The sequence below is a fragment of the Chiloscyllium plagiosum genome, chromosome 6 (assembly GCF_004010195.1).
Source record: "Chiloscyllium plagiosum isolate BGI_BamShark_2017 chromosome 6, ASM401019v2, whole genome shotgun sequence".
Classification (NCBI taxonomy): domain Eukaryota; kingdom Metazoa; phylum Chordata; class Chondrichthyes; order Orectolobiformes; family Hemiscylliidae; genus Chiloscyllium; species Chiloscyllium plagiosum.
This window is the reverse complement of record NC_057715.1, coordinates 117,079,173-117,096,690: the sequence shown is the minus strand read 5'-3', so window position 1 is coordinate 117,096,690 and position 17,518 is coordinate 117,079,173. Positions and strand designations below refer to the sequence as shown.

The 17,518-nt window shown below is 41.8% G+C and overlaps 1 protein-coding gene across 1 annotated transcript in view; it reads left to right on the top strand.

Moving 5' to 3' along the window:
- LOC122550973 (RING finger protein 121) overlaps positions 1–17,518 on the top strand; it is a 73,161-nt gene that overhangs the window by 22,443 nt on the left and 33,200 nt on the right. The window contains exons 4-5 of the mRNA XM_043692538.1: positions 4,585–4,739; positions 6,740–6,847. Of these exons, the coding sequence (XP_043548473.1) occupies positions 4,585–4,739; positions 6,740–6,847 (263 nt within the window). The remainder of the gene's footprint in view (positions 1–4,584; positions 4,740–6,739; positions 6,848–17,518) is intronic.

Sequence of the window (17,518 nt, the reverse complement as noted above, 5' to 3'; positions counted from 1 at the left end):
GTGTTAGAGTTAGTACACCGCATACCTTTAAGAAAGATGCTCATGTCCTATTTAAACAGTGTGTGTGACCTGAAGGGTGAAAGGTCTCAGGCTTCACCTTAACTGGGAGCCACTTGAAGCATGATGTAATTAGCTTAATATTAACCTAATATTAACTTTTATATAATGACCTAATCTAAATTGTAATATTCATATATATTATGAGTTGTGATAAACATGTGTTGAAGCTTTCAATACTAAGTTAGCCATGTCCAGTTCTTATGTTATGGGATCTAGCATAAACATTGCCACATCAGGAACAAATATCCTCCTGGAGGCAAAGCCCACACCAGGGTGGCAGTTCACTAACTATGACATAGCACTCCAGACTCAAAGGGCCTAATAGCCTGTTTTTGCTCTTAAGTCATTTGTGTATATGTTACTGAATGAATAACCTGAAGAACAAGAGTTCAAAACCCATCATAGGTAGTTTGAGAACTTAGATTTTAAGAAACCCCCGTTCTCTTATTTCACAGGATTGGAGATACAAAAGAGTAGAAACAGCTTCAGTCAACTAAAACAAAAATTGAGACTCCATCTGATATAACTGCATCGTTCATGTCCCAGGCCTTCAGGAGATGTAATGCCCATGGAGTGGATGCATCGCAATTCATCAGAATATTGCTATATTCGTAATAAGGATCATGACTTGGAGGTGCTGGTGTTGGACTGGGGTGGACAAAGTTCAAAATCACACAACACCAGGTTATAGTCCAACTGGTTTATTTGGAAGCACCAACTTTCAGAGTGCTGCTCCTTCATCAGGACAACCACCTGTGAAGGAGCAGTGCTCCGAAATCTAGTGCTTCCAAATAAACCTGTTGTACTATAACCTGGTGTTGTGTGATTTTTAACACCTTAATAAGGGAGTTAAATTGCGAGAACACATTGCACAGTTGAAACTTGTATTCCCTTGTAGATTAAGTAGTCGTCTAATGGAGACATTCAAAGGATTTGGTAGGATAGATGGAGAGAAACTGTTTTCTTTGGGTAATGGTACTAAAGGATGTAGTTAATTAACAAATCAGCTATGATCTAATTGAATAGTGGAACAGACTCTGAGCTGGATGTTCTGCAGTAATGGTGACCAATTAATCCTGTTTAGAAAAAAAGCAACTGTCTGTACTAGGTGTGTATGTCATGTGCCTCCAGTCTTAGGCCAATAATAACTTAATTCTTAAAATAATTTCACTGGATATAGGTGTCATTGGCTAGAACAGCATTTACTTTAGAAGGTGGTGATGATCTGCTACTATGCAGCGCTGCAGTTATAGTGCAGGTATACCCATGGTGCTGGTAGGAAGGGAATTTGACCCATTGACACTGAAATAGTGATGATAATTGCCTTCTGAAGTGCCTTAGCAAACCACCCAAGTAATGGCCAATAAGTGATGTACTCGTCATGTCTGATTAACAGGAATAAATATAAAAAAAGCTAGAAAAGTGTGTGGTGGAGGATGGGCTACACCTTGTGATTGGAAATATTAGCATAAAAATGTAGAATCCTTCCAGGATCTTATAAATATGCTCAACGCCGCTGAAATGTTTCTTGTCTCGGACTGTAAGAATAACATGTATACTGCAGTGTGAATAACTCCCAACAGGGTTGATTGCATCAAGGCACAAAAAAGGAACCAATGCTCAGGGGATAATCAAGGAGAGGAGGAAAGAAGGATCTAGCTGTTTGCTTTTATTCTCCTGAGAATGGTGACATAGTTCCCCCGGTCCCCTGTTGTCCTTCTGAATCTTTAGGATTTATTGATTGCCCATACTAATTTTTTTGTTGCAGCACCAACAACTTACATTTATATAGCATTTTTAATGTAATGAAATGTTCCAAGGTGTTTCACTGAAGCATTCAAAAACAATGTAAGACACCAGGTCACTTAAGGAGATATTAGGGCAAAAGCTTGCTCAAAGAAGTAGGTTTGAAGCAACATCTTGAAGGATGAAAGTGAGCTGGAGAGCTGTAAGGAAAGAATTCCAGAACTTAGGACCCTGGCAGCTGGAGATATGGTCCTCAATGGTGGGAAAAATTTGACTGGAATGTGCGAGTGGCCAGAATTAAAATGCAGATATCTCAGGAACATTGTGAGGTTAGCAGAAATTGTGGAGAAAGGAAGCAGCAAACTCATGTAGGAATTATAAAAAAAGGTGGCAATGCTCTGCATCTTAATTTAATTCAATCTTTATTCTAATCACTATTCTTTGTCAAGCAGTTAATGCATTGTTCTCTATAAATTAAAGCAATTTCCCTTCTATGGAACTTCCTATTAAGCTCTGCAGTATTCTGGAGAGAATGAGGGCTGGAGATCGGAGTCAAAAAGTGTGGTGCTGGAAAAGCACAGCAGGTCAGGCAGCATCCGAGGAGCAGGAGAGTCAATGTTTTGGGCATAAGCCTTTCATCAGGAATGTGGGGGATAAATGTATATTCCCCACATTCCTGCCGAAGGGCCTTTGCTCTAAACTCCGACTCTCCTGTTCCTCGGATGCTGCCTGACCTGCTGTGCTTTTCCAGCACCACACTTCTTGATTCTGCAGTTTTCTGTTTAGTTGCCCCTTTGTCGCTAGGCAGATGTGAGACAATTGACAATAGAATTAGCAAATGGTGAATGGGAGTTTACTTTTTTTCTGCTGCAAGTTCTGTGTTCTGAAAGATGCGGCCTGAAGAGTCAGTGGAATCTGATCTAATAGGAACCTTCAAAAAGGAACTTGTTAAATATTTGAAGGGATCAAAATGGTTAGGCTGTGGGGAAAGAGCAGGAGAATCGATTAATTGGATAGGGCTTTCAAAGACACACAGGCTGAGTATTGCTGAAAAGATAGATGTGTTGCTTAAGTATTTCATCTTGCATTCATCAGGACAATATAAGAATACCAAATTTGAAACTATTACAACAGTTTATTGTACAGGGGAAAATGGCACTGATTGGCAACTGACTGACCTTGCTATGGAAAAAGTAATGGGGAATCTCAGCCAAGTTTGGCAGTCTTGTGTTTCTCCTGAAGAGTGAAAGGGAAAATGTTTTGGCAACGTGCCACGCTTTAAATCAAAATTTTATTTCTGTATTGCCAAATGGGCTGAATGGCCTCCTGCTGTGCTGTCAGGTTCCGAGTGAAGTATGCCTTCATGCTATGTGATCTTGTCTCTCCTTGAAACACTCTTCCTCAAGAGGTAGAACCTTCAAACCCGGTAAAAATGGGCATAATTATAGCTTTAATTATTGTGAATGTGAGTCACAAATTCAGACCAGACAGCAAATGAAATTCTTTCACAGTGAGTGGGGTTTAATAAGCTACAAGAGTACTTTGGGTGCAGCAAAGACATCGAAACAAGCAGAGTGCCAGGCTGGGAGAAGCTTTGAATGTTGTTGTGGTTCTGTTTGCCGAGCTGGGAATTTGTGTTGCAGATGTTTCGTCTCCTGTCTAGGTGACATCCTCAGTGCTTGGGAACCTCCTGTGAAGCGCTTCTGAGATGTTTCCTCCGGCATTTATAGTTGTTTGTCTCTGCTGCTTCCGGTTGTCCGTTCCAGCTGTCCGCTGCAGTGGCCGGTATATTGGGTCCAGGTCGATGTGTTTGTTGATAGAATCTGTGGATGAGTGCCATGCCTCTAGGAATTCCCTGGCTTTGTCCTGATGAGTTGTTGTCTGAGAGTGGCTGTTGGTTTGTGTGCTGTTATGAGTCCCAGTGGTCGTAGTAATCTGGCTGTCTGTTCAGAAATGTTCTTGATGTATGGTAACGTGGCTAGTCCTTTGGGTTGTGGCATGTCCTCATTCCGTTGTCTTTCCCTTAGGCATCACTAGGACAAAGGACCCGATACCCAGCATGAGCAAAACCAATGTAATGTACAAAATCCCATGCAAGGACTGCACATAACACTACATAGGACAAACAGGAAGACAGCTAACAATCCATATCCATGAACACCAACTAGCCACGAAACAACATGACCAGCTATCCTTAATAACCACACATGCAGATGACAAGCAACATGAGTTCGACTGGGACTACACTACTATTACAGGACAAGCCAAACATGAACAGCCAGGGAATTCCTAGAGGCATGGCACTCATCCTCAGATTCTATCAACAAACACATCGACCTGGACCCAATATACCGGCCACTGCAGCGGACAGCTGGAACTGACAACCGGAAGTGACAGCGACAAATCACTATAATGCCGGAGGAAACATCACAAAAGCGCTTCACAGGAGGCTCCCAAGCACTGAGGGTGTCACCTAGACAGGGGACGAAACATCTGCAACACAAATTCTTAGCTCGGCGAACAGAACCACAACAACGAGCACCCGAGCTACAAATCATCTCACAAACTTTGAAGCTTTGAATGTTTTTCCCAATGATTTGTTTTGGGGCACTGCCATTTTACCTCCAGGATCTAGTCCAGGCTGTTGAGGTGAAAGTCTTAGCGTGGTGTGTCTCCAGTCACAAGGGTTCTGTATGGCTCTCTCTCTCTCTCTCTCTCTCTCTCACACGTGTATTGACTGTGAGTGTTATATTAAATATGTCTTCTGTTCTCATGCAGCTCGTGACACTATTCCAGATGTGGGTTGTGCCCCTGTATTTCACAGCTAAACTGCACTGGTGGAGGTTCCTAGTGATCTGGGTGCTGTTCTCATTAATTACAGCATTTATTACTTTCCGGGCAACACGGAAACCATTGGAGGGAACGACGCCCAGGTAATGTGCTGTGTGAATGAGGCAGATCTGTTGGGGGAATTGTATCCCGTTTGATCATTCCCATCTTCTGTGTAAATACCAACTATTTCCTAACTACCATCAGCTCTGAAGAAGTGTCACTGGGCCCCAAAATGTTACCTCTGATTTCTGTCCATGCCTGCTGCCAGACTTTTGCAGTAATTTTTGTTTTGTTTCTGATTTCCAGTATCCTCAGTTTTTTTTTCCCCATTTTTTTTATTTCCATTTCTGTTTCAGCTATAGATAATGATCCAGTGTTTTCACATGCACACAGCTATGGCCACAACCCCATGTCCCTGTTGGATGGTCAGGGCTGTGGGGAAACTGTTCTATTAGAGGGTTACTCCTGTGGGAGCGTCACCCTGTCAGAGGGCCAGGGGAGCATCATCAGTGTTTTGGATGTTAAACCGATCCTATTGTCCTCGAGGGTCGCTATTCTTTGGAATGCTGACATTGTGGAATGTTATATGAATGCAATCTTTTTCTTTTTGGGCACTCAGTCTAAGTAACAATTCAGTGCAGTACTGACAGAATACTTCCTGACATCTCTTCTAAACTTGCTTCTCAATGCTTATTGCTTCTTTGCCAGCTCACGGCTTCCACTCCCTGCTAAACCTACCCACTCTCCACTCCTCATTTGTTGTCAATCAGTTACTCCAAATTGTCATCGTTTCATTTAATCAGGCATCTCATCCTATTGCAAAGGAAAGTTACTGTTCGCAACATGAATTGGAAGTCTCTTTCTGGTAGTTGATTATTATTGCCAAATTGACGCAATGCTAGTTTATGGTGGGAAGCGTAAGTAACTTGTCCACCTTCAGGAGGAGAGGAATTTTAGTTCTACTAAATAATTAAATTTACAATAGAAAGCTTGTCTCAGTAATGGTGACCATGAAACTCATCGGTTGAATTAAAAGCCACCAGGTTCACTAAGGTCCTAAGGAAAGAAATTGCCTACATGTGACTCCAGAGACACAGCAATTTTGATTGGACAATTAGGGATGTACAATGCATGCTTGCCTAGCCAGTGATACCCATTTCCTGTGAATGAATGTTTTTTAAAAGAAAACTCGTTGTTTGGCTGAACGAGTCTGTGCTGGTGTTTAGTATTCACATGAGCCTCTTATTTTGCTTTATCAGTCTCAATGAGAAAACAGTTAATAGAAGCAGTTTTGTGCTCGAGTTCACCAGTAAACAGAGGTAGCCCAACTCGTCTTGCAAGACTTTATACATTTCTTAAAAGTCTGTTCATTGAATATGAGCTTTTCTGGCTATGCCCATATTTCTTGCCATTTCTAATTGACCTTGAAGGTGGTGATGAACTGCCACATTGTACCACCGCAGTCCATGGTATAGGAACACCCACGATACTGTTAAGGAGGGAGTTTTGGGATTATGACCCGATAGCAGTGAAGACATGGCAATTGTATTCCCAGTTCTTGAAATACTGGGCAAAATCAGCAAGTCTGGCAGCATCTATTGGCGAGAAAGGCAGTTAATATTTCAAGTCTGTTACGAGTTCAACAGAACCGAGGTTGGGGTCAGATGGAAACTTGCAGATGGTGGTGTTTCCATACATCTGTTTTCTATGCTCCTCTAAATGGCAGAGGTCATGGATTTGGGAGGAGCATGTTGTAGGTTATACATGCTGCTACCTTTGTGCGTCAGCGATGAAGGGAGTGAATTTTGACATTGGTGAGAGGCTACCACTGCCGCTAGTTTGTCCTGAATGGTGCCAAGCTCCTTGATTGTTGTTAGAGCTGCACTCATCCAGGCAAATGGGAAGTATTCCATCAAGATGCTCATTAATGCTTTATAGTTGGGAGACAGGCTATGGGAAGACAGAGGTGTGTTTCAAACTACAGAATTCCTAGTCTTGCACCTATTTTTGTAGCCACAATATTTATGACCAGTTCAGTTTCTGGTCACTTATGACCCCGAGGATGTGATAATCATTGTCTCTTTCTTTCCTCTTATTCCAGGCTGGTTTATAAATGGTTTCTCCTACTCTACAAATTAAGCTACGCTAGTGGGATTGTGGGCTATGCTGGAGTAATGTTCACCCTCTTTGGCATAAACTTATTATTTAGGTAAGGATATTAACATTTAATTTCCTTTAATAAAACTTTATTGAATATGTGGATCAGTTGTCAATCTTTCAGTTGTCAAAAGTAGTTATGTAGCCTTGAGGTAAGTGAACAATTCTCTATTGTGGAGATGCAATAAACACAGCAGCAAAGTCAAATATAAAGGAAAAATTGTGAAAAGCTGTTTGGTAATGTTATTGTTTCATATCCTGGGATTCCTTGCCAAAGTTAATTGTGAAACCACCATTGTCACATTGACTGCAGAGGTTGAAAGATCTCCACCTTCACCTTCACAGGAATACTGGAATGGGAAGTAAATACGGGCCTTGCTACTGATAGCAACATTCCTGCGCAAAGATTAAAGGTTAAAGAATAATACATTGCTGGGTTCCTTAGATCACTAGACAAAGGAGGAAAAGTAGACCATTCAGCCCATTGAGTCTGCTCTGCCATTCGGTGAGATCATGGCTGATCCGATAATCCTCAACTCCATTTTCCTGCCTTTTCCCCATAACCCTTGCTTCCCTTACCTCAGCCTTGAATATACTTAAAGACACAGCTATGCCAGCCCTCTGCATTAAAGAATTCCACAAATTCATGTCTTGTTAATCGTTAGTATATTGTGAAAGGTTGAGCTGTCGGTATTGTGATGTCCCATGTTCTGTGAAAAGCCTTTCGTGAAATGTCCCATTTAGACCAAAAAGGAGCTGGGGAGTACTCAGACTAATAATTTGGTTTCCTGGTAATGCAATCAATAGGCATAACCCGAGGTTGCTGTGGCTAGGAACAGCCAAGAAGCAAGGATAAATGGAAAACCTGTGGCATTGTTATTCTTTAACCTGTCTTTATGGAATACGAAAAGAAAAACAGAAGTGACTGGAAAAGTGCAGCAGATCTGGCAGCATCTGCAAAAATAAAACAAAGTTAACATTTTGGGTCTGAGGAAGGGTCACCGGACCCGAGACTTTAACTTTGATTTCTCTTCACAGATACTGTCAGACCTGCTGGAACTTTTCCAGCAACTTCTGTGTTGTTTCTGATTTATAGCATCCATAGCTCTTTTTGGCTTTTATTCAGGAAATGGAATACTTAGGTGACAGAATACAAACAAAGTTTCCTTTGAATGGAACGGTTTTCTGTTTGGCAGTTTTTGAACAGACCCTGGTGTTGAAAGCAGATCTCTGACAGTAGAATGGAATGAAGACTGTTAGTGTTTTGCTATATAATTGGTAAGTGCAGAGAGCTGAAGACAGAAAGGGCAAGGGAATGTGGACTAAGTAACAAGATCCATCAATGTTTGTTGTTAGAGCCTACCAAACCACTTAAAGGAGTTGGAGAAGAGACTCTGGAAATTCTGTGCCATAAGCACTGTTAAGACATGAGTAAGAGAACGTTTATGGATATGTGCCTTCTTGGTGCTAAATGTGGCTCAGGACTTCAGAAGGAATACAACTTTTACTGGAAATGATTGAGTGAGAGATCTTGCATAACAGAGACTGAGTTGGAAAGACTGAGAGAAGTATTTAGTCCCAACTGGTGCAGGGGGAATGTGAGTGATTGTAACTACATAAGGAGGATCTTGTACTACCTGCTGAAAATGAAATCATCTTTTCATTTAAAGTATTATTCACCTTTTAATTTGAATAATGTTTTTTTTTAGTTGGTTTGTTACAGTAAAAAGTTTTAAATTGTAATCTTGTCCAGCAGTTTTCTTTGTTGTTGTGGAGATACCTTATCTCTTTTTTTTTTAAAGTTTACCGGTCTCTGAGGGTCATATCATCATTCCTCAGTTGGGTTTAGACTTATTTACCCATAGAGCCTTTCAATGAGAGTGGACTTCCATCAGCTATAAGCAGGTTTTGATTGTCTATTCCAGAAGTGAAAGGAGGTGCAACTCTGCATTATGCTGCTTCCTTGGCAAAAGCAAATGCTGAGTGATTGTGGATTAGAGATTTCCTGGGACCTACAGATGTTCACAGCTTTATCTTTGTCTTAAACTCATGAATATAATTTTTCAATTGGAATTTTGAATACATAAAATGGTTACAACACACAGAGGGACTTTGCTGGCTCTCTACAAGAGCACTCACCTAGTTCCACTCTTTCTCTTTCCTCCCCACCCCTGCCTTCCCTGCAGACTGTTTCTCTTAAGATAATTAGCCAGTTCCTTTTGAAAGTTCGAATTGAATGTGCTTCCACGACACACTCAGATTGTGCAGATCCTTCCAGATCCCAACACTCCCTGTGTAACAATGTTTCTCCACATTTTGCCTTTAGTTCTTTTGTCAATCATCTTAAATCTGTGCCCCCTTGTCTTCCATCCTTCCATCAATTGGAACAGTTTCTCCCACTCTACTCTGTCCAGACTCTTCATTACTTGAAATACCTCTGTCAAATCTCCTCTCAACCTTCTCTTTAAGAAGAACAGCCCCAGATTATCCAGATACATACAAATGAAGAGAAGCAGTACACCACGCAACCCCTTAAGCTTGCTCTAGCATTCAGTTAGATTATGGCTGATCTGTTTGTGTGTCGAATTCCCATCTACCCATATAACCATTGATCCTCTGCCTTAAAAATATTCAATGATCCCTCCTCCAGTGCCCTCTGAGGCAGTGAGTTCCAAAGATGCATAACTGAGAAAGAATTTCTACTCATCTCAGTCATAAAATGCAAACATTCGTTTTAAAGGTATGCCTCTTAGTTCTGGATTCATCCAGAAGAAGAAACTTGAAATCTATATCCACCTTATCAAGACCATTCAGTTTTTTTTACACATTTCAATCAAATCACCTTTTGCTTTTCTAAACCACAATGGAAATAAAGCTTCATGCTAACCTGTATTCATCACTGTTCATTCCATGTACCAATCCAATAAAACTCCTAGAATCGCCTTCAACACATTTACATCTTTCCTTAACAAAAACTGCTCGCAGTTTTTGAGATCTGGCCTCTGCCATTTCCCTGTGTAACTGAAGCATATCATCCTTAGTTTCGTGTTCAATTTCACTCAATGAAGAATGGCAAACTGTATTATGCTTCTTGATTATCTTCTGTTCTCCATCTCCCCACGCGCCTGAAGACCCTCATTCCTGGAACTGTTCTCATGAATCTGTTCTGTTGACCCACTAAAGCTTTCCGATCTTTCCTAAAGTGTTATTCCCTGAAATGGGCACAATGCTCCAATAGAGGGTGAATCTGAGTTGTACAGGGTTCACCTCAACTTCCTTATTTTTCTACACAGGACTTGAGAGCTTAACCTTGAAACGTTGACTCTCCTGTCCCTCGGATGCTGCCAGACTGGCTGTGCTTTTCTAGCACCACACTTTTTTTACTCTGATCTCCAGCATCTGCAGTCCTCACTTTCCCCTTCAAAATGTTAACCGTCTTCTGTCCTCAGATGCTATGAGAGTTGCCAGCAATTTCCGTTTTGCTTGTTCCTTACCTTTTGCCCTGCAAATTTTCTAAACCACGTGTGCCCCTTTTCCTTGACCTGTTTCTCAACTTTCTCGGTCTGCCCTGTCACCTTTGTAGATTCATGTGCATTTATCCCAAGATTTCCTCTGCTCTTGCACCCCCTTTAGAATTGTACCTTTTATTTTGATTTCTCTGTCTTATGCTTTCTATTAAAATGAATCCACCACTCTTCTCTGCACCAGATTACATTTGCCTCTTTCCACACATCCCAACAACCTTCAAATGTTTATTCAATTCACTATTGAAGTTATAATTGAACCTGCTTTCACCACTTTCTGCCTTGAAGCAGTTTTTCTTTATTTCTTCCTCCAAAAATCATGGATGATTTTCAACTCCATATAAAGGTGAAAGATATTAATAAATCCGAGACGGAATTCAGGAAAATATGAATTCAGAAGACTGTGACACATTATAAGAAGGTAACTTAGAGTCATAGAGTTGAACAGCATGGATGTAGACCCTTTGGTCCAACATGTCAATATGACCAGCTATACTAAATTAATCTAGTCCCATTTGCCAGCACTTGGCCCATATCCCTCTAAACCCTTCCTATTCATGTACCCATTCAGATGCCTTTTAAATGTTGTGATTGTACCAGTCTCTACTTCCTCTGGCAGCTGTTTCCATATGTGCATTACCTTCTGCATGAAAAAAATGCTCCTTCGGCCCTTTTTAAATCTTTACCTTCTCACCTTAAACCTATATCCTCTAGTTTTGGTCTTCCCTACCTTGGAAAAAATACCTTAGCTATTTACCCAATCCACACTGCTCATGACGTTTCAAACCTCCATAAGGCCACCCTTCAGCCAAAGATGGTCCAGGCAAAATAGCCTATTAATCCTCTCCCTATAGTTTAATCCCTTCAACCATGGAACATCCTTGTAGATCTTTTCTGCATCCTTTCAAGTTTAACAACATCTTTTCTATAGCAGGGAGACCAGAATTGAATGCAGTATTCCAAAAGTGGTCTAACCAATGTCCTATACGAGACATGCAACATAACCTCCCGGCTCTTATATTTGATGCACTGACCAATAAAGACAAGTGATCCAAACACCTTCCTCACTAACCTGCCTACCTATGATTCCATCTTAAAGGAACTATGAACCTGCCTTACCAAATGAAGTACTTCACATTTATCTAAATTGAACTCCATTTGCCATACCTTGGCCCATCTGATCAAGATCCTGTTGTACTCTGCGATAACTTTCCTGGAGGTTTTTAACAGGTTTAGCAGCCTTAAAAGAGGATACATGTGCAGGCCAAATGAGATTTATCCCAAGTTGTTCATGGAGGCAATTTAGGGAGATTGCAGGGGCTGAGACAGTAAATTTGAAATTGTTTCTAGCCGCAGGTGAGATGCTAACAAACTGAGGACTGCAAATATTGCCCCGGTGTTTAAAAAAAGGAGAGGAAAGGACAGACCAGATGATGGTAGAGAGATGTTTCTGTAACTGGAAGTCTGTTTCCAGTGGGATTTTGCAGCTGGGTGCTGGGACCCTTACTGTTTATGATGTACACTAATTACTTGGATTTAAATGTAGGGGATATGATCAAGAAGTTTGCAGCTAACCTGTGAACTCCAGAGTGGGGTAAGTAGAGAGGAGTATTGCTGTAAACTGCAGGAAGATAACAGTAGAGTAGTCATGTGAGCAAAGCAGTGACAAATTGAATTTAACCTGAAAAGGGTGAGGTAATGCATTTGTGGGGGTGGGGGATTTGCTAACAAAGCAAGAGATTACACTATGGTTATGTTGGAACTGTATAAAATGCTGGTTAGGCTACAAATAGAGTACTGCAGGTAATTCTAGTCACCACATTACAGGAAGGATGTGATTGCATGTGAGAGGGTGCAGGTGGGATTTACCAGGATGCTGTCTGTGTTGGGGCGGGGGGGTCTGAGCTGTGAGGAAGAGTTGGTTAAGCTGGGATTGTTTTCTTTGGGGTATCAATGGTTGAAAGGAAACCTGATAGAGGTGTATAAGATTGGGCATAGGTAGAGTGAATAAGGCATTTTCCATCACTCGAGAGATCAGTAATGAGGAGCATAGATTTGAATGTTTGTAAGTTTGCAGATGACACCAAAATTGGTGGTGTACTGGACAATGAAGAAGGTTATCTAAGATTACTAAAAGATCTTGATCAATTGGGTCAATGGGCTGAGGAGTAGCAGACGGAGTTTAATTTGGATAAATGTGAGATAGGGCAGGATTTATAAAGTTAATGGGAGGGTCCTGGATAGTGATGTGATGGAACAGAGACGCCTAGGGTTCAGGTAAATAATTCTTTGAAATTTGCATCACATGTAGACAGGGTGGTTAAGAAGACATTTAACACACACTCCTTCATTGCTGAAAACTTATGCGTAATGGAGTTAGGATGTCATGTTCAGGTTAGATGGGACAATGTTGTGGCCTCTTCTGGATTATGTCCAGTTCTGGTCGCCCTGTCATTGGAAGGGTGTTATTTAAATTAGAGAGCGTTCAGAAACGATTTACCAGGATGTTGCTGGGAAAGGGAGGTTTAAGTTATAAAGATAGGCTGAGACACTTTTTCTAACTGGAGCATTGAGGTTGAGGGTTGCCATGAGGGATGTTGATCAGATCAATAGCAAGGTTTCTTTTCTCTAGGGTGGGGGAGTTCAAAACGAGGGAGCGTGTTTCTAAAATGAGAGGAGAAAGATTTAAAAAGGACATTAGGGACAACTTGTTTTTGCACAGAATGTGGAATGAACTGCCAGAAGTGATAGATGCAGGTACAGTTACAGCATTTAAAAGACATTTGGAAAAGTACATGAATAAGAACAGTTTGGAGGGATATGAGCCAGACACAGGCAAGTGGGGCTACTTTAGTTTGGGAATGTGGTTGGCATGTACAAGTTCGAGCAAAGGGTCTGTTTCCATTATGCATTGTGATTCTATAAAGTCAGCAGTAAGTAGGAAGACTAAGAGGAGAGTTGAGGATAAATCTTTTCACTCAGAATGTGGTGAGTTCCAGACTCTCACCACCTAAAAGCGTGGTTGAGTTAGAAACACTCATAATATTTAAGCAGTATTTAGATATTCAATTGCAATGTCATAGCTTCCAGGGCTGTGAGCCGTGAGTGGAAAATGGGATTAATTTAATCAGGTCTCTGAATGGTGTAGGCATGTTATGCTGAATGGCTTTCTTCTGTGCTGTAAAGGTCTGAGAGTATTGGAGTGAAAGAAGCATAGATCTGTTTTGAGGGAACCTGAATAAACATGAGCAAGGAAAGGATGTGGTGATACACTGCAATGGGGTTGGGAGGAGGCTTGACAAGTATAAACACCATAGAGACCTGTTGGGCCTGTTTCTATTGGGTAAACACCATAGTTTGTTGTGTGTACTTGAGCTGTAATGAAGCCATAGAGCCTGTGGATGGCGGTGTTTCTCCCTGAAGAAGCCCAGGCTGCCTGCTGTCAAATACAGTGAGACGTGGCACAAATGCAGACTGCTGCAGCTGTAGAGGAAGACCCGGAAGGGTGAGGCCTGTGAGAGTCAGCTACTTACTGAGGGGATCGAGGAGAAAATGATGCGCGATTCCAACCCCCCCCCCACCCTGAACCTTCACCTATAAAGAAAGTGACTGGCAGACTAGAAACACTAGGGGAGGGAGTAATTGCAATGCATTGATGTTAGAATTGATTGCAGTTGGACTATAATGTTTTAATGGACAGCACTTGAACACACAAGGAACAATAGAAGGAAAGTAGAGGGTGCAAAAGAAGCATTAGATGTTTCTGGAGAAACTCAGGAGATCTGGCAGCATCAATGGAGAGCTAACATTTAGAGTCCAGTGACATTTCAGATCTAGCAGCAGCTAAAAAATGGTGCAATGCTGATGACGGAGTGCGATAGGAAAAGGAATGAGTGGGTAGGGGAAAGACAGAGATAAAGGGTAAGCAGACAAAAGTATTTAAAAAGCCAAGAAAGAAGAGAAGCTGGATAGGTGATAATGGGGACTATGAACTGCATTAACTGTTGCAGGGATAGGTAATAGATGATGGAGGTATTCACATTCTGAAAATTATTAAACTCGATGTTGAGTCCTGAAGCTTATAAGGTGCTTAATGGAAGACAAGATGTTGTTCTTTCAGCTTGTATTCACAGGAGCACTGCAGCAGACCTGAAACAGAAATGTTGGCTAGGGAAGACAGTGATATGTTGAAGTGGCAGGTAACTGGAAAGCTCAAGATAATTTTTATGGACACAAGGTAGGTGTTTGGCAAAAATGATCCCTCAGCTTGCGATTCTGCCCCCCCCCCCCCCATTGTAGAGGAGACCACATTGTAAGTGGTGAGCAGATTACATTGAATAAAATGCAAGTAAATCGCTGCTTCACCTGGAATGTGTGTCTGGAGGCTTGGATAGAAAGGAGAGAGGGAGGTAAGTGAGCTGATGTTACATTCTGCATTGCATGGGAAGGTGTTTAGGAGAGGAGGAAGAGTGGCCATGGGTGTCCTGGAGGGAGTGGTCCCTATGGAAGGTTGACAAGGGAGGAGAACGGACTGTGTGTCTGGTAGTGGCGTCACACTGGAGGTGACAGAATTGGTGGCGAATGATCTTCTGGATGTGAATGCTGGTGGGATGGTAGGTGAGGATGATATCTGTGTTGTGGGAGGGAAGAGAGCGCGTGAGGGCTGAAGTGCAGGAGATGAGTTGAACACCACTAAGGGCCATGTCAATCATGGTAGCAGTGAATCCTTGTTTGAGGGAAAAGATTGACATGTCTGAGACTGATGTGGAAGGTGGCATCATCAGATCAGAAGCAACGGAGACTGCGAAACTGGGAGAATGGAATGGAGTCCTTACATGAAGCAGGTGTGAGATGCATCACAAGGCTCAATTCTCAAGGAATACTCAAAACTCAATATTATTCAATCCTCATAGGAACCATATTTTACTAAGTAAACAGGGGGCACAGTAGGTGGCTCACTCAGTGCTGAGTCACAAGGTTGTGAGTTCAAGTCCTACTCCAGAGACTTGAAAATATAATTAATCTTAGCACTCCCTGTGTTGGACTGAGTGAGTGGTTTTTGGATTATACTTTAAAAAAAAAATCCCTGTCCTGTCAGTTGAATCATAGAATCCTTACAGTGTAGAGACAGGCCATTTGGCCCAACAAACCCACACTAACCCTCCAAAAAATAACTTATCCAAACCCATTCCCCTACCGTATTACTCTATGTTTACCCCTGACTAATGCACCTAGCCTACACGTTCCTGAATCCTATGGGCAGTTTAGCATGGCTAATCCACCTAACCAGCATATCTTTGGACTGTGAGGGGGAAACCAGAGCACCTGAAGGAAAATCACTCCAACACTGGGAGAATATGCAAACTCCAAATAGACAGATGCCCAAGGCTGGAATCGAGCCCGAATCCCTGGCTCTGTGAGGCAGCAATGCTAACCACTGAGCTGTCTTGAAGAGATCCTGTGCAGGCCAAGTATTTCATTGGTTATATAGCACTTTGAGGTGTCTGGAAATTTTGAAAGGTGGAATAGAAATGTTTCTCAAATCCTTCTTTCTAAAGGCTATAAACTGTGCACAGCCTGAAAGAAACAAATCATAATTTGCAGACGTTGAGGGCCAAAATCAGAATCTAACCTGTAGATTTAACATTAGTGAACAAGGGATCAGTCTGTGAAACATGCTTTCTGGAAAGCTGGTGCATCTAGCTTGAATCATACAGATGCAAATTTAATGAGCTGCTTTCTGAAAATAAAATATTGGTTACAATATGACTCCATTTTACATGTTTCCACTCTGCAGTTTTAGAAGGAGAGCAAGAGGTAATGGAGGACAGCTTTCGTCACTGAACCAAAAATTCAGATACTGAAATAATCCCCTGGGTGCACAGCAGATGATGAAATTTGAATTTTAAAAGAACTGATTTAAGCTTATAATGCTAATGACCATGATACCATTCTTGAGCCCATCGGTTCACTAATCAAGCAATAGCCTGTCAGTCATTTTCATGGAATCGGACATTTCAGGTAATGCCACAGCCATCACCATCATCATCGCTTGGTATATCCTTTTTGACTGGCAGGACAAACCTAGCAAAGGTGGCAGGAAAGTGGAGAAAGCTTGTTAAGGGTGAAATCAAGCCGAACAGTACAGTACTTACTGAGTGAGTGCTTTTACATTGAGACTTCTAAAGTATCCCACTGTGCCACGACCTTTGCTGGGTCTGTCCTGTGTTACAACACAGGGATAACAAAGCCATACTAAATCAGCCTCACTATCACTAAATTCACACACAGTAAAATTTAAAACACTTCATGATCATCAAAGTTGCCCAATTGTTTGTAGCTGGACTTTACAAAGAAACAATCGTGGACATCAAGTTTATAACTTAATAAATTTTTAATTTTAATAATGTAACTTTAGCAGGACACAGATAAACAATGCTGCAGGTAAAGATGTCCTAAAGCATGGTACATTGGCAAGACCAAGCAGACGCTATGACGACAGTTGAATGGACACTGTGCAACCATCACCAGGGAGGAGTGTTCCCTCCCAGTTGCGGAACACTTCAGCAGTCTGGGACATTTGACCTCAGATCTTCGGGTGACCATCCTCCGAGGTGGACTTTGGGACAAGCAACAACACAAATTGCTGAGCAGAGGCTGATAGCCAAGTTCAGTACCCATGGGGATGGCCTCAACCGGGACCTTCGGTTCATAGGTGGACCCCACTGCTCTATATGCTCTGTTATGAAGGAATAGGTGTGGACTGTATCTTTGAGAGACAGGAAGCTGATAAGGGCTGAAAGCACAGAGTATGCTGAACAATTTAAAAATGTAACATTTAGTTGACACAAATAGTTGGTGCTATGTTGCCATGGTACAAAAATGAATTCAAATTCGGCAGGTTCATAGCTCCTTGAAAGTGGAATCGGAGGTAGATAGGATAGTGAAGGCGGCGTTTGTATGCTTTCCTTTATTGGTCAGAGTATTGAGTACAGGAGTTGGGAGGTCATGTTGCGGCTATACAAGACATTGGTTAGGCCACGGTTGGAATATTGCGTGCAGTTCTGGTCTCCTTCCTATCGGAAAGATGTTGTGAAACTTGAAAGGGTTCAGAAAATATTTACAAGGATGTTGCCAGGGTTGGAGGATTTGAGCTATAGGGAGAGGTTTAACAAGCCAGGGCTGTTTTTCCTGGAATG